Below are 17,935 nucleotides of genomic sequence, written 5' to 3' on the forward strand. Positions count from 1 at the left end.
TTTAGACTTAAACAGTGCTCCAGGTTGTCTTTAGTGCTGTTATGATGAAGTGCTCATGTGTCACTGTGGTGTCTGTGCACTGTATCGTGAGGTGATGTGCTTCATTTGTATTGTTGTGTTAATGTTTTTGTCATTCAGATCGAGGGAGCTGGAAGCAGTCGGAGAAAGTGAACTCCACTCAGTCATTCTACACCCTTCAGGGCCTGCAGCCTGGCTCCCCGTACCGCCTGCACCTCGTCTCCAGCAATGGCACCTTCTGGGAGACTGAAATACTGACTGCAGGGGCGGGTAAATACTAAAGATTCATAAAAAGATGTTTTCTGATCTCTGAAAGTATTTACGAATAAATTTACATTTATTTGTTTTTAATGTTTTAATGCTGATGTTCTAAGTCTGTTTCCACTTTTCTCTGTCTGCAGAACCAATGGAGGTGCGGAATGGTTTTGCTACTGAAGGCTGGTTCATCGGGCTCATCAGTGCCCTTGTGCTGTTGCTTCTCATATTGCTCATTCTCTGCTTCATCAAACGGAGCAAGGGTGGCAAGTACTCAGGTATGATCAAGCTGAGTTTGAGGGGGGATGAGTTAACACAAGTGATAAATTTGCTTTTTTATTCAGACATTTTTCAGTTATTAACACTTTTTTATCTTGATAATCTGCTAATCTTAATACTGAAAGGAAAATCCCACATCATTCTACATAATTAAATTACTGCGATGCAAATTAGGTCATTCACACAAGTTTTTTTTTATGTAATGCTGATAAAGGTAAAATTATATTTTCTCTGATAACTAGTTTGCATTATAACCCCCTTCATTCTTTAGAAATAAACTTTTTAGGCCAAAGTCCTATCTTAAACTATAACAAAACAAATGAGTAATTTATTATTATGAAGTGTTATGAATTATTATGAAGAACACATCAAGAAGTGTGTTCATAAGAATTCCATAATTATAAGTTTCTGTAAGGTAGCTTATATGGAGGCATTAAATACTTTCACCGTCTGGTTACTGTCATTACCACTGCAAACTAATATTACTCTGAATGACATTGTTTACATCTTAACTAAGGAGTTATGTAGATGTTTTTTAAAAGTTGGTGATGTTGTTAGACGATGTCTCATTAATTAGGTTGCTCTACCAACCTATATAAAAAAGGTGACACCCGCCGACCCCTATTTCTTGCAGTCCACTCATACATATGTTGTCTGTTAGAGATGCAGCTGCTCATTAGCGTGTTTTCTGACTCTGTAAATGTGTGTTTGTTTCTGCTCTCTGTCTTAGTTAAAGACAAAGAGGAGGGTCATGTGGACTCGGAGGCTCGGCCGATGAAGGACGAGGGATTTGGGGAGTACAGGTATGTGTTGTGATAAGATACAGATCTGTGCTCAAGGACAGAACAGAATTTCTGCTGTATTCTCCCTGTTCCTCACGCTCTCCCTCTCTCTTCCCTGATATTTCTCCCTCATGCTAACAGATCTCTAGAGAGGTATGATTTGTAGTGTGTTTTTTTTAAATGCATGCACCTGCTTCCTCACCCAGATCACTGCCTTCCTGAGCCATCCATCCCTCTGCCCTCATCTTGCTCATTATCTCACAGCCTCAGGACACTATAAATACTGTTCCCCTTTCTCCCCTCCTCTCTCTTTCTCTCTCTCTATCTTTTTTCCTTTTGCTCTCTTTTTGGCTCTCTCTTTTTTCCTCTCTTCCTTATTCTTCTTTCTGTCTTGCTCTTCCTCTTTCGTTTTCTCTTTCCTTCTTTCTTGCTTTCTGTCCCCCTCCCCTTTCTTCCTGTCTCTTATCCTTTTCTCTTTCTTTTTTCTTTCTCTCTCTCTTTATTTCTCTGTTTCTGTCTTTCTCCATCTCTATCTCTGTCTCTACCCAAAAAGTGATAATGAGGAGAAGCGGACGGCCAGTCAGCCATCTCTGTGTGAGGACAGTAAGCTGTGTAGTGACGGCGCTCTGGACTACGGCAACAGCAACAGTGTCCAGACGGAGGTGATCATGGATGACTCTCTGGCCAGTCAGTACAGCGGAGTCAGAGAAGAGCCTGAGGCGGACCCCCAGGACAGCTCCCTCCTTAACCCTGCCTCCATTGGCCCCACCAACCACGGCCTGCCCAACTCCGCTGCTGTCTTAGACTAGCAGGGCAGGTTAGGCCTCAAATCAAAGCCAGATTCACATACGTGCCCACTAAATCATATCTAAGTGACTGACCAAACAATCAATATGCGCAGAACACCGTAAATACAAACACTGAAACCTGATGCCAAGCAATGAAACGCCACATACACTGCTGGGACTGACCATAGACCTAATCGGACTAACTGATGTACTTCGAGCACAGTCGGAGGGAATTACTAGACTAGATTGACTGAAGTGATGCAGTGAGTTGACTTGATTTAAATGTGTACATCATTTTCACATAAATATGTCACATCAACACAATTACTGGCTGAAGCAAGTCAACAGACAATATAACTAGACCTGTCATGATAATGGCAGATAACAATTTACTTATTATGTTTATGATTCCAATATAATAATAATATCATAATAAAATTCCAATTATAATGTACTTGTCTTAAACCCAGAGCACTACAACATAATGGATAAAACAGTATCAAACAAAATGTAAGGCCAAATGGCCATAATCACACAATTGTATAATTGTGACAGGCCTAAATATAACACTGTGTTGATGTAATATATTGTATTCATGTGGAAATTGCTATACATTAACATTTTAATCAGGTAAACTCAGTGCATCACATTTTTTAGTGTAGCCTGAAATCCGTCTGTGTTGGGACTGCCGAATAAACTGTTTACAGATAATTTTGCAATACATCCTTTCAAAGTAGCATAGACGCTAAATATAGCAAACGGCATCCCAGGTTTCCCACCTGCAAAACATACTTACAAAAGACTGAAAAATAGTGCAATGAATTTACTCGATTCAGATGTCTACATCAGTTTCCCGTGAATAAAATATCACTGCCATTGCAAGAGAATCTCTGAAAATCTCCAAAATGATAACTTTTCAGGAGAAAGAAAAGACACTCTGGTGTCTCTTTATTTGGAGTGATCCTTTTAGATGAAACAGTGACTCAACACTCTCATTAACATGTCAAAAAAAATACAAGGGTCAGGTTTTGGGTTGAGGTTAAGCTTAGGGTTAGGATTAGAGCCAGGGTTACCATTGGTTTTGGGTAAGGTCGGTAAGGTTAGGTTTTGTCTAATGGAAGTGGCTTGTTAAAAATACATCTACTTAATATGAGTAATGTATCAACAGAACATCTACACAATATTTACTTCAGTGTATTCAGATGCTTCACTACTGCTACTTTACTGATATGTTGTTGATGTGTTACTGATAATCTGTTAAGAGTTTATTAATCATCAACAAAGGACCACTCCAAATAAAGTGCTACCAACACTCTTAATGCAAAAAAGTTTTGATGTAAGATTTTATTCCAAGTCATTTTGGACCGTTTCGATTGGTCCATTCATCATGAATCTTATGAAGCACCTGGTGTTTTCAAATGACAAAATATAGCTTGTGATGTGAATATTACATCCATCACAGTTTGTCTTTTACTTAACATACTTTTGCAATAATTGTCGATGTAATGAATAATTGATGTATTTAATTCCTGTAGATGCAATATACGTGTCAAGTAAATTCAATGCATTCCTTTTTTCAGTGCGTGCAAATGACTTAAAATCGTGACAATTTAAACACGATATAAACAGACATGCAGACACCCCATGGTTAATGCCAAATATAGATGAGAGTGGGCAACAGAGAAGGAGAAGAGAAGGGAGAATTGAGGGCCTTAAAAATCCTGATCAGTGCATCATGCAAGCATATGCACAGCGCACGCTGCGTATGGATTGCATAGATAGCTATTTATTATATATAGTTGTGTTCCATTTCATTGTGTTTTCATTGTGCATTTATTTCCAGTTTTTATTATTTTTTTTACTGAAGACATTCTACATCATGTTATCTTATGTTTCTCATACCTTATGTGTGGTTTGTTACTGAGTTAAGCCAAGCTACATACTGTAAATATATAAGATGCAATGATATGTTGAGATGAGGTGCTTTATATCGAGCTGTATATAGTCGCATCTAGCATTTAGCCATTTACAGTATTAGAAAGCTCTCCATTGGTCCCTGTGCCTGTCCACTTAACATCACCTTTAACTCCGTTCTTACCACACCATCATCTTCAGGTACAATGTTCTCATTTTTCTGTAGCCGTCTGTGTGTGTTTGTCTCTTTTATTGTACTTTATTGTAGTGTATTAAACTGTGTATACTGATAAAGCCTCTCTTGCAGTCCTGTTGGTGTAAAGCCATATGAATACACACTTCCAATGTGTAAAAGGGTATGAGGTGGTGTTGAGTTTGATAGGGTTGTGAGAGAGTAGCCTACACCACACGCATAAATGTGTACACACACACACACACACACACACACACACACACACACACACAGTGATGTAAAAGTCAGAGAACACCATTTATCAGTCAAAACATCCATTAATTTTTTAATGATTCATTTTTCAGTGATAGGAAAAAACACAAAACATATTCAACATAAAATTAAATTACTCTTTGAAGAGGAACATAATGCCAGGTTCTGTTGTGAGGACTGTAACTGAATAGTTTAAAGCTGGGGTGTCCAACTCAACGAGGGCCATATTAGAAAATCTCAACAAATCTGTGGGCCTGAAAAAAATGTTTTTATTTCATTTTTGATTAAAGGCCTGTAACCCAAACTTGTTAAATACCTTAAAATATTACATGAATACATGATATATTTAAAATTTAAATGTCCCAAGGTGCCCAGTCTTCTAAACCTACCTATCTCCTCAGGCACCTGCCGTCTTTTCTGTGGTGCAAGTTAATTAATATGTGGGCTTAATTTCCGAGCTGCTGAGCTCATGTTAAGTGTTTATATTGGTTGAAATGCAGCTAATGCGTTTAGTGATATGACTGGTGTGGAATTGTGTAGAATTGAAGAGGAACCGCTGTCCCACAGATTGTTGTTGTGGTAAGAGAGTCAGAGTGCACATTAAGTTGCAGTGCATGCTGGGGGCTGTAGTGCAGGGCATTGTGAAACAGGCTGCTATTAATAGAAAATTAAAATACCTTTGTGGGCCGGATAGGATTGATCAGGCCCACGGTCCGTGTGTTTTACACATGGGGTTTAAAGATTGGAGGATGGATAAGTTAAAGTGGTAGTAGGGTACACAAAAGTGAAGCTATCAAACTGATATTGTACTTAGTTGTTGAGGCTAATTTGTGCAATTACAAAATTCTATTACATAATAAATGCTAAAGACAAACTTAATGAAAGCAAAGAATAAATAAATGGTGTTCTCTGAGCTTTGCACAATACTATGAACGTTGACAATATTGATTCAGTTGTAAAACACAATCATTTATGTGCTTATCGCGGTGAATGTATGCTTTGTTGGGATGGGAATTTTGATTCCATACCAATATACCAAATAGCATTTGTTCCTGTTTCGCTGTGTGCTTTGTTTTAAGTTTTGATGACCAGTGTTATGTGGGTACGGAGCCCCACTGGTGACATCCTGTACAGATAAAAATAATGCGTGGCCACAACTTAGTAAGGCGTGGGAATCAGAAGTCGTGGCCGTGACTTAGTAAGCTGTGATCTCGTTCTCACGGGTTACTAAGTCATGGCCACACCTTAATAATCTCATTCCCACGCCTTATTAAGTCGTGGCCATGCATTAGGATCTCATTCCCATGCGTTAATAAGGCCATGCATTATTTTTATTTATATAGGGTGTCACCAGCATGGGCTCTGTAAATGTGGAAATAAATGAAGAGAACACGCGGCGTTCACTAAAAGAAGATCTGAGGCAAATCCTGTTACTGTGGAGAAATTGAGAGGAGGCTGTGGGGAGGGGGAGATGGGAGGGGAACTCTTGATTTTTATTTGAATGTAAATAAAACCCAAATGATTGTTTTGTTATGGCATTGATTTGTAAAGAACTGTGTCTGGATCTTGGTTTTACAGTCGTTGATGTTTTAATAACTTTTGACCTGTTATTATTATGTTAGTTGTGATATAACTGTTCTAGATAACTAGTGAATAGTTCTCAAAAACCTCGAAAAAGAAAAAAATTGATTCTTTGATCCTTTGAATTAAAAAAAAAAATAAGCTGAAAGATTTTTTTTAAAAAAAGGAAAATATCACATCACATTGACCTTTGAATTGAGATTTGAAACAAGCCTAGATGTCCAGCTGTTTCCTGTTTGCGTAGAGTTGCAGTATTGTGTGTATCTGTTTGCTAAAGCAGTGTGAGAAGATGCTCTAGTCTTGTTTGTGCAGTGCACACGTACATACATGCAGGGAGAATTTGCAATGTGCTGACTCGAAGTCACTGAAACCGCTCTTTCCGAGCTGCCATGGTCCACTGGGAGGAGTGTGTGATGTTGTGGGGGGCCGGCAGGGCTGGTTTTAATTGGTTTCGTGTTTGCCTCCCTTGTTTATGCTGTACAGACACTCAGGACAAAATTCTCTTAGAAGTCTATTTTCATACAGGAGGAATAAGTGAAGCGAATTATGTCAATATTCAACCGAGCTGCTGCTAGACATCTGTGTTCTGTTAATGTCCGAGCATGCGTTGGCCTTAGAGAGAAGTAGAGACAACTTACAGATATTCACTATACTGCTGTTTGCTGGTCACACAGAGGAGAGTAAGGGCAGATTTTACTCAGGATGCGAGGTGAATCTTAGCCAAATTGTATTTTTCATGCTCCGCCCACAAATATGTGCTTTGGTCGCTACTGTTGTGAGGTTGGCCGAGCTCTGGCAGTAGTGCTGGGTGCGTCCTGATTTTGTTTTTGATTCGTCAGGCCTTGTAAACAATACCAAGGCTAATATCTTGATACAGATACTATTAAATGTATTCATACACGTAAAAAGGGGTTTGTGACTCCTACAGTGGAGTCCAGAACATGTGGACATCAAAAAGTATTGGAAAGTATTTGGAAGATGTTGCTTTACTAGCAAATGTACTGCTGCATAGTGTTTAGTGTAGTGAAATAGCTCCATAATGATCTGTTATTGTATCTGTTATTGACTGTAAAAAAGGTAAATACTCAGTTTACTTCCCAAAGAAACACTTTGTATCAGTACACGTGACGGCTTCTCAAAAAATGTGAACGCCGAGCCCTACGTTACCAAAATAAATAAATAGATAAAGTGACAGATAGGTGTTACTAATTGTTGTATTTTTGTTGTGTAATCTAGCTAATGTCAACATTCTAGCAAGCTGACATTTCCTAACTGGATAGGTCGCATTTTAAACTAGAAAGTATTGAGTCTAAACAGCGATCGCTATTTCTAGTCTATTTTAATGTCTGTAAAGGTTCTTTAAGGCCTCACAGTAGTTGGTGCAAAAAAAAGTATTTGTGGGCAGAGCGTGAAGAGGTCAATTCAATATATCATCCTGTCACACATTTTACTGTTTTCCTCTAATTTAAAATAACCTACAGTACTTTCAAATAATGTCAAACATTAAACTGGTTTAAGCTACTGTAGATTTGGTTTTCGATTTGTCCAGGCTTAGACAACACCTGGAAGACTCTTATGTCATGTGTTCCCTATTTGTGACATAGAATCAAATCAAAAGTTGCAGAAATGAATGAAATCAGATTAATAAAAACCAGGATAACAGAAAGAAAATGTAGTGGATAAGAAAGAAAGGAATGGGTGGATGAGTGCACTTGTGGGTTTGTATTTGACTGTCATGATGTCCCTTATTCATTGTGTTTATCTCTGCCATGGGTGTGAATGGAGCACTGGTACAGTGGGAAGTGAATGAGGGACTGATAGGGGTGGGATTGTACAAGTGGGGTTGAACTGGACAATGACACTGTATGTGAATCATGACTCTGTATGTAAATGCTTCAAAAATAAAATTCCATGGAACAATCTACGTCTACTGCAGAGTTGTGGTTCAAATGGTCTGTGAAGTGTTATGAGGTCATACAAGATCATTCTACTATTATGACTGTTTTACTAGTTCAGCAGTTTCCTAGTGAATCTTAAAGATGTAATTCTTTAATTATAAAAGAGTGTACAAACTCAATGATTTAAAATTCAATCATCCAGAATTTACTGGCTGCAGAGGAGAGGATGGAGACGTTCTGTAGGCTTCTAGCGAGAACTTGTGCCAAACTGGGTGAAGTAGCGGGCGGAGGGCTGGTTTGTGTAAAGCTGGTTGTTGAGGTACTGCTGGCTGCAACAGACACAGTCTAAGTGTTAGTAAACTATTTCAAACTCTCTTGGCCTTTTTAGATGGAAATAGCCTTTAATTTATCAGTCTAGATTGAAGGACAGTTGTTTACATTAAAGAACCAATATCATGGAAAACCGTGATTTTTCTCCAGTCCATTCAGCCCAAAAATTAGTTTTGAAAGAATTAATTTTTGTGAGGCCATAAAAGCCACACATTTGCACAAACACATGCAAACATCATAAATGTATCCTAAGAAAAAAAAACACAATAAAATGTTAGATATGTGCCCTTTAAATATCTTTGACACAAGATTTTAAAGCATATTTTTTGCTGATGTTAAATAGAAATCAAGTTGGCTCATTTAAACGTGTATGAAAAATAAAGGTTTCCTGTTTTTATCACAATATCATGAGTACAGGAAATGAACAAAATGCAGTTAATTCCAATATTTTATCGGTGAGAGTTTAGTTGTAGGAAAATGTACCGACTATTTTTTTACAGTGCTGATGGGAACCAGTGGTCATGATGTCTACATAGAAAATATATATATTGCATTTGCTGTCCAAAATGACTACTGAACATATAGGTCTCTTCTGAGTATTTGTGTAATCTTCATAATTATAAATTAACAGTAAATCTGAAAAAACAAGTTTTGAAGTATTATTTTGCCTTACCATGCCCTGCATGTAGCCCTCGCCATGAATGGATTTTACAAAATATACTTTAAGCTGATACCTTATCCCAAAACTATTTACAACTATTTCATGCAATCATTTTTTGTGATGTAGTTTTAGACGCATTAAACTCAGATATCTGGTTCTGTCACCACCACTGTGAACAATTCTGACTCAATATGTCTTCACTCTGTACTGTTTCACATCAGACAACTCTGAATGATTATTGATTGAATGATGGCAGCCTTTATAAATATCAGTGAAATCCCTCTTTAAAGTGCCTAAAAAAACTAAAGTAGAAGTGGTACTAAAGTAGTAGTAGTGTAAAGTAGAAAATCCTATGAGAATGATGTAGGCCAATAAGCTAGGGATCATTTCCTCCCTGCTGCTCTGAGGTCAGTGAAGATGTGCTGCCCTTACTGTATCCGCTGCTCTTGGGCCAGCTGCTGGTTGTATTTGTCCAGCTGTACTCTCCTCTCTTTCTCCAGCTCTCTCATTCTTCCCTCTTCCTCCACCTGCTTCCTGGCCTGCTTCAGCTGCTGCAAACTCCACGCCACCTCCTTCTGCCTCTCCAGCTGCCTCTGATTCTGCAGCAAGGACAGAAAGAGGGATAGTAATGCAAACCGCACAGTGAGGACACTGATCCTGTGAGATCAAGATAAATGGGCAGAGACTAACAGCGGTCAATTCCAAAGGGCAAGTGAAAGTGTGGGAGAGCTCTTCTCAGCAGTGGTGATGCAGTAATGCTGGTTAATGCTTTCATCATCTTTCGCATTGATTCCTGTAATCCTCTCTTGAAGTGTTTCACCGTTTCCCTCAAATCCCAAATGTCTGATCAGCCAGCATGTTTAGTGTCTGAGGTTTGCTTCTTTAGTTGTGCAGTAGAGCTACAAGGCTTTACTGACAAGCAATGGAAGGTTATAGTTATCAGTTAATATTAATCAAACTTAAATAGACATACTTGCTGTAAACTGTGTCGAGTTATTAACTCATCTCAAGTAAACATGTTTATGTGATATATGTTGTGATATGATTTTTCCATTGCTTGTTAGCTCATTTAGCTCCAGTGTGAAACTTCTGACACTAAAGATAATATATCCATATAATGCTGCATATCACTAACAAAATTTCTATGAATAACTGATTTAGACTCTTTTGTTTAATTTAACTTTGAGTTCAATGGACTGTATTCTGTCCTCATTACAGTAAACTGGCCAGCTAACAGGCTGGAATATAAGCCAGAGACATGATTTCAAAGAAGTCTTAACACTGCATTCCCAAGGTAAGAATACTATATGTTACTTGAATGAGGTTCAAATGTCTAAAGCTAAAGATCTACAAAAGCAACACCCAGAGAAAAACCTTTCCTTCACAGACGAATAAAAAATTGGCCAAATCACATCATAAGATTATTAAGAATTAAGGTTTTGCACTCTTCACAGTCTTTCAAAGAGCATGTAAATTGAAAAGAAAATTTAAAAATGGATCAGAATAGGTATGTTAGCAAAAAATATGGTATGAGGCTGAAAAACAGTCCAAACTGGTTAATGAGGATGTGCATGTCAACTAATATTTGATTGTCTGTAGGGAATAATGAATGGATTACTGGTAAACCACAGGAAAGGAAGAAGCAAGAAACAAGACCATAGATATACATGCTCAGGTGACAGCAGTGGCGTAGCAACATGTGGAGAAACACATTTTAAAGCGTTTTCTTATTCAGAGTATCCAAAGCAAATCAATAGGTACTTGTGCTGGGTAACAGTTGCTGCTTCTTCAGATGTCAGATGAGACTCATGGTCTTCTTACAGGTGGACAATATATGGACATGTTTGTTTGTCAGAGAGTTATACTCTCACTGTTTCTGGAGCGCTGTCACCTAAAGTTACTTGACCTAGTTAATGAAAACGCTGTGCCATATCTGACTGTACGCTCTTTGCCTTCTCAGTCTCGTCCTTACAGGGAAACTTTAATGTCTTAACCCTCTGGGGTCTGAGGGCATTTTCTCGACTTTTGCATATCTTATATTGGTCTTTTAACATGAATTGAAATGATACCCACATGTCATGTGAAAATGTTTAGAGCCTCTGCTCGCTCTATAATGAGAAACAGTTTCAGCAACTTCAGCAGCTGTAAATTCTTTGCACGCCTTTTCATATGTGTCTCTGATGTGGACTGAATGAAGAATAAAGGGTGTCGAGTGTGATGGGTCAGTCCTTAGTGACTCAGTCCATTGCTCTGTTTCACACCGAATGTAGAAGGACACACAAATCCACCAGTTGTCACAAGACAGACAAACGAATACAGCAACATCAAATTTGATGCATGGGAGAGTTTTTGGACCTCACAAGGTTAAAATAGTGTACATGAACCGTACTACTGAAATATGTATAAACCAAATATAAATGTTTTGTTTATTGTGAAAAATATAAATAGACAAAATCATTTTACTAGTGAGTGGCCATTGTCACACTGTGATGATGTCATATGGCTTCACTGGACTCAGTCCAAGAGAACATAAGATAATCAAATATGTTTTTCTCTGGGCTACGTCACGCTCTAGATGAAGTTGGAAAGGCTGAATGATATATTTGAGTTAAATTAGCTCACTGATCCACACCAAATGCACCAAAAAGAGAGAGCAACCATTTGATTTCACAACAAAAATGGCAACCTACTACAAGAGAGATGATTATTTTTAATGTTTTTGTTTAATTTTTACAGCATATTTAGGAGCACTGGACATGTACAGTGTATTAAAGCTTACATGTCTTCACAGTCAATCAGAGTTGCCATTAATAATGTGTCCACTACCCCTTGTGATTTGTACAATGTGTTATATAAAATGCTGAAATACAAGTGAATGCACCACATTTTACAGCCCTATTAAAACATAAAATCAGTGTTTTTATCTGTGATAAAACAAAGCAAAAACCCAAACAGTGAATTCAGTGTTCGATTATCGGCACCTCACCTCTCTTTCAGCACGCTGTTCCTCTCTCTGTCTGTAGATGGCGCTGAGCTGCTCGGGGCTCATCCCCTTCCAGCGGTCCGGCAGCACTCGACGGGTCACTGCTGACCCCTCACCCTCTCTCTCAGCAGCCTCTGGACATTCGGTCAACAGGTCAGAGGTCACCATGTGCCACACCTCCGCCATCTCCTCACCCTCCCGCCTCAGCTTCTCCTGCCTCTCTCTCTCCTGTCTCTCATCTGCCTGCAAAAGGTCATTCAGGGATCAGCTTTTCAGCTTTAACCTTAAACCTCAGAGCTTTATGGTGACCCAGGAGGGTCACTGCCTATTGATGCTGAAAATCAGAACAGCTGAGGGTTTACATGTTGATTCAATACAGAAAATAACCTGCAAATAACGGCAACATGTGACTAACTTGTCTGTTGCTGAGCAAACAGGTTCAGATCAACATTTCAGATTTTAATGCGCTGCTTTCCTCTTTAGAATAAGATCAGTCAGGGGAAGGGACTCACTGTTTGAATACCAGGTAAGCAGCCCCACTGAGTGCTCTCTCTCTCTCTCTCTCTCTCTCTTTCTGTTCTTGTATCTCTTACTGTCTAACTAACTAAAAATAAATAAATAAAATAGATAAATAAATTGATAAAAAGAATGAATAAATAAACAAAACACAAAAAAACATGCACATACACATTTCCCTATACATATACAGATATATACACACATGCACATATCTTTACATACATACACATACATATATATAAATTTATATACACACACACATATACACAAATACACCTACATACATACACACATAGTACCAAACCATATTAATAATGTTAGTAATTAGCTCCATTATTTTTATTATTATTTTCATGTATTTATCTATTTATTCATTCTTTTTTTTTTCCTAAAGTCACCCCAAAGGGGCTTAAGCCAGTCTAGCCTCAACCTTCATATTATAGCCCTGATACCAGCGCAGTAGCTTGAGTTCAGCATTGCATAGAAATCATATGATGTATTATAAAGAAATAGGTCAGGGGTCTCTTCAATCAGATGTTTGTAAACCCTCAAAATATGTTATAAAATGTAACCAAGTGTCAAAAAACGTAATCTTTTCCATTTGAATGTAAGCCATGACTTCATTAATCCATCTGCTATGTGCGTCTCTCTCTTTTTCCCTCCTTCTTTCTTCCTATCCTTACTTCTGCTGTCTTTTTTCTTTATCTCCCTGACTCTCTTTCATTCTTCACTCTCTCTCCCTCTGTCTTCGCTTCTTTCTCTCCCTCTTTCTCGCTCCTTTCCTCTGCTGTCTCTCTCTCATTTTATTTAGCTCTCTGACTGTCTAACTCTTTTTTCTTTTTTTTGTCTCTCCCTCTTTCTTCATCTCTCTCTTTTGCTCCGTCTTTTCCTTTCATTCTCTCGTTCACTTTGTGACTCTGTCTCTTTCTCTCTCTCTCTCCTGGTTGTTTTCTCTCTCTCTCTTTACCTGAGCCTGGTTGTAGCTTTTGAGGGCAATGCATACAGCTCGTCTGCATTCCTCCTCCAGTGCATCCAGCTGGATTGCTCTCAGGTCCTGCTGCAGCAGCTCCTTTCCTCTCAACAGCTCTGTAAACACAAAAACACTGCTTACACTACATCCTTACACTCCCCACATCCACAAAGCCTGTCAAAGCAAATACTTGAACTTTAGAACCAGGAAAACTACAAATGTTTATCATTTTAAACTTCAATTAGATTTTTCAATGGTGCTATGTAGAAACTGAAAAGCAATAAAAATAGTAGAACACATCAATACAGAGAGGACAATGTGCAGACCCACTGCAGTAGGGCCTTCAGTGGAAGCTCCGAGGCTGTAAAGACCGGACTATGAGGAGTTTAGATGATGAACATTTTTTTATGTTTACCTTGGTGTTTCTGCTTGTTTTCTTGCCTCTCCCGCTCTTCTCTTTGAGCTCGGAGCGTTCTCTCGTTCAGCTCCATCTCAGCCCTCTTCCGTTCATCCTCTCCAACTCCTTCACCCTGAACACGCACATATTCAGAAACATGGTCTCAATACTGCAGCATCCTCAATAACACACATACATTTATTTAACTTTCAGTCAATATGACCATTAAATACAAGTTATTCCGGAAAAAAAAAAAAAAAACATATTCAACAGAAAATTACAAGAGCTTTAACACCTAAATATAGTGTTTTTTATATTTAGTGTTATGACTATGTACTCCGCATGTGACATCCCAGCCCTGTGAGTACCTGAAAAAGCTGCATACTGGCAGGTCCACATGACTGTGCGGTGGATAAATTGTCTTCTGGCGCCCTCTGGCGTTTATAATTGATATCTGCATCCCGAGAGTCCTCAGCACGCTGGTGCAGCGCCCGATAGCTCAGGAGCTCCTGGGCCAGCTCTCTCCTCCTGTGCTCCTCTTCTCTTTGCTGCTCCAGCGCCATTCGGTCAATAGAAACACGCAGCATATCTGCATATCATAAAGACACACGATGAGCGCCTTGTTTCTCACACAGGGGTGTTAGTTTAGTCTTTGTCTCGTGCAGACTTGCCGTGCGCTCGGTCCCGCTGCTTCTCCGCCTCCTCCCGCTGCTGCCGCTCCGCCACCTGCCGCTCGAGCGCGCGCGCGTCCACACCAAGTACCCTCTCCCTCGTGCTAAAGATACGTTTGTGGCGCGCGGACTCAGCAGCTCGTCGCCGCTCCACGGCCTGTAGCGCGCGGGAGTCCACCGGCAAGTCCAGTTTATACATCTCACACCGCTGCAGGTCTCACAGCCTCCCACACTGGACACGAGAGAAACTCTCCATTAGCGCTGCTACACACGGTAAACCGCAGGAATGTGATACACTAAAGGGCCGATATCCTAGGGTTTTCTTACACATACATTGTTACATACACGCGTGAATGTGTGTGTTTTTGTGACAAATACAAATTTAAAATGTCACTCTTTAATAGCAGAAACTCTTAATAGCAGAAACCTTTTTGGTGCTATATAGAACCATTTGCAAAAAGGTTCTGTGTAGAATCGTGTACAGCACATTCTCCATTAATCTGAAGAGCCATGCAAAAAAACATGTAAACATGAAAAGGTTCTATACAAAATTCATGGTTCCATGCCCTTTACTAAAGAACCCTTGAAGAAGCCATCTTTTTCAGAGTGTAGTTGACAGTAAACTTTCATTTTAACTAGCATTTTAATTTAGCAATAAATAAAATGTTAACAAACTAAAGTAAAGACTAAAAAAATGGGGCAAAACCTTTTTTGATAAAACCTCTAACTTTGTACAGGACGACTATGTTTTATATTTAAAATGTAAAGTGTGTTCTCTATAGAGAATGTGTACTTATTTTACTAATAAAAAAAGCATGTCAGTTTTACCAGGGGCGCCCAAACTTTAGCATACGACTCTGTGTGGAACAGTTTTTCCTTTAGATTGTTCCACATAGTGTCTTTGGGGTTAAAGTTGCAGACGGATTTATAAAAATAGATGTCAGTTCTGTTCCATTTAGTTTCACGACGTCCCACAGCTGGTCAGTGGAAAACCTCTGACCACTGATGTTGGACGAGAAGGCCTGGCTCACAGTTTCAGTTCTAATTCATCTCAAAGGTGTTCTGTTGGGTTGAGGTCAGGACAGGCCAGTCAAGTTCTTCCACACCAAACTTGCTTATCCATGTCTTTGTGAACCTTGCTTTGTATGCTGGTATGCAGTCATGTTGGAACAGAAAGGGGCCAGCCCCAAACTATTCACACAAAGTTGGGAGCATGAAATTGTCCAAAATCCCTTGGTCTGCTAGAGCTTTAAGAGTTCCTTTCACTGGTACTAAGGGGATGAGCCCAACTCCTGAAAAACAACCTCACACCATAATTCCCCCTCCACCAAACTTTACACTTGGCACAAGGTAGTCAGACAAGTACCATTCTCCTGGCAACCACCAAACCCAGACTTGTCTAATGGATTGCCATACGGAGAAGCGTGATTTGTCCCTCCAGTGAACACATTTCCACTGTCCAGTGGCAATGCTTTACACATTTGGCGCTTTGCATTGTGCTTGGTGATGTAAGGCTTGGATGCAACTGCTCAGCCATGGAAACTCATTCCATGAAGCTCTCTACACTGTTCTTGAGCTAATCTGAAAGCCACATGAATTTTGGAGGTCTGTAGTGATAGACTCCGGAGAAAGTTGGTGACCTCTGTACACTATGTGCCTCAGCATCCGCTGACACCACTCTGTCATTTTACGTGGGCTACCACTTCATGGCTGAGTTGCTGTTGTTCCCAATCGCTTCCACTTTTTATAATACCTGACAGTTGACTGTGGAATATTTAGTAGCGAGGGAATTTCACAACTGGGCTTGTTGCAGATGTGGCATCCTATCATGACACCATGCTGGAATTCAGCTCCTGAGAGTGACCCATTCTTTCACTAGTGTTTGTAGAAGCAGTCTGCAGTCCTAGGGGCTTGGTTTCATACACCAGTGGCCATGGAAGTGATTGAAACACCTGAATTCAATGAATTGTATGAGTGAGTGAATACTTTTGGAAATATTAGTTTCAATAATGGGAAGCAAGCCAATCTGTAAATAACTTTAATACGATTCATTTAAGAGAAATAAAAATTTTCTGTAATCTGTAATCTAAAACTTCTAAAGTTTAAGATGTTTAGTCAGTAACTTAGCAACTAGCAGACCTAGCCGGGAACTGTTATCGTTACAGACGAAACTGAAGTCAGCTTTCGCCAGCTTCTTGTTCGAATTTTCCCGTTCCACCTTAAATAGTGCAGCCATAAGAGCCAGAATGTTACTGCTGCACTGTTTAAGGTGGAACGGGAAATTTCGAACAAGAAGCTCGTGAAAGCTGACTGCAGCTTCGTTCATTACGGAGGCTAGTTTTCTTTTAGGTTCCACTTTTAGGCTAACTAAATCACTTTCTATTCAGCTTCTTCATGAATAATCTGGAAAGAAATGTGTCCACAGTATGAGTAAGAGAAAGAGCAAAAAATCTTACCTGTGAACGTTTAACGTTCGCCTAATGCGCCACTGCAAGTCTCTGCTAAACTTTGTTTGGAGGCTGTGTAGCCAAGGTAACCAGACATGCGCAGTAAACGTTCAGGTTGTAACGTAGTGGGACTTGCAGGCGGCCCTTGCTGTTGTACACAAGATTCATTTTAGCGTTGCTGTAAACACAACATGCTTTTAAATGTAAGCTTTTATCGTATATGAGTTTCATCGCGTTGTGTTATTTAACCTCTAACGTAGAGGTGAAGCTCTGAATTTGGGCTACAAGAATATTTAGATTCAGCACCACGGACAGCTCCTGCCGATAAAAGACCATTTTAATACAGGAAACTGTAGATTAAAGTACAGAAACTGACCGTTAATTCTGTCGAACAACAGCACGAAACTGAAAATTCATTTTCAGGTAGCTTATTATCTAAGGTTTGTGGACATAACTTTCGTAGATTTATATTCTGAATTATTTTTAGAAGTTACTGAATAATATGACAGAAGACAAAACTTAAGATCAATAACTAGGCAATAAAATATATATATAATAATACGTAATATGATGGATATATGTTATATAGAAAAAAGACTAGAATAGATCATATTAAGAACCCCTTAAACCAGGGGTGCTCAACTCTTGGAGGGCTGGTATCCATAACAGTTCAGCTGCTAATTTTGATAACCTACGTAATGCTTTCATAGTAGTCACTGGACACTTTATTATTATTACAGAATAATGAGTCTTAATATTAATAACTGAATTATAAATTTGGGATTTAGGGTATTTATTTCATCTGAGAATATTCGTTGGCTTTTATGTCAGGGAAATTGTCTAAGGTGGATAAAAGCTATATAGTGTATTTATCAGAATATTACAGTGTACAAGAATTATTTAATTTCATAATACCAGACGACCCTCCTCCAAAAAATGTGTGGTTCAGGAGCCGTAGAGGACTTTTATTATGCCCTTATGCTGCAACCTGCGTTAA

The 17,935-nt window shown here is 39.1% G+C and overlaps 2 protein-coding genes across 4 annotated transcripts in view; one reads left to right on the top strand and one right to left on the bottom strand.

The window, feature by feature from the left end:
• The window catches only part of l1cama (L1 cell adhesion molecule, paralog a), an 88,313-nt gene extending 82,040 nt beyond the window's left edge, over nucleotides 1–6,273 (top strand). For 2 of the 3 annotated variants that reach the window (XM_017708101.2, XM_037541184.1), the window contains 5 exons: nucleotides 139–288; nucleotides 420–551; nucleotides 1,283–1,355; nucleotides 1,476–1,487; nucleotides 1,888–6,273. In XM_017708101.2, the coding sequence (XP_017563590.1) occupies nucleotides 139–288; nucleotides 420–551; nucleotides 1,283–1,355; nucleotides 1,476–1,487; nucleotides 1,888–2,143 (623 nt within the window). In that variant the 3' untranslated portion in view covers nucleotides 2,144–6,273. The remainder of the gene's footprint in view (nucleotides 1–138; nucleotides 289–419; nucleotides 552–1,282; nucleotides 1,356–1,475; nucleotides 1,488–1,887) is intronic. The other variant, XM_017708118.2, reaches the window with a different exon arrangement.
• A 318-nt stretch (nucleotides 6,274–6,591) lies between these two features.
• On the bottom strand, nucleotides 6,592–17,015 carry ribc1 (RIB43A domain with coiled-coils 1). Its single transcript, XM_017708128.2, has 8 exons — nucleotides 16,948–17,015; nucleotides 14,492–14,723; nucleotides 14,189–14,409; nucleotides 13,839–13,953; nucleotides 13,421–13,539; nucleotides 11,938–12,177; nucleotides 9,384–9,550; nucleotides 6,592–8,289 (listed from the first exon to the last, which is right to left on the bottom strand). Exons 2-8 carry the CDS (start codon nucleotides 14,688–14,690, stop codon nucleotides 8,208–8,210), a joined length of 1,143 nt encoding a protein of 380 aa, XP_017563617.1. The 5' UTR covers nucleotides 14,691–14,723; nucleotides 16,948–17,015; the 3' UTR covers nucleotides 6,592–8,207.
• Nucleotides 17,016–17,935: the final 920 nt, after the last annotated feature.

This window comes from Pygocentrus nattereri, chromosome 9 (assembly GCF_015220715.1).
Source record: "Pygocentrus nattereri isolate fPygNat1 chromosome 9, fPygNat1.pri, whole genome shotgun sequence".
NCBI classification, from domain to species: domain Eukaryota; kingdom Metazoa; phylum Chordata; class Actinopteri; order Characiformes; family Serrasalmidae; genus Pygocentrus; species Pygocentrus nattereri.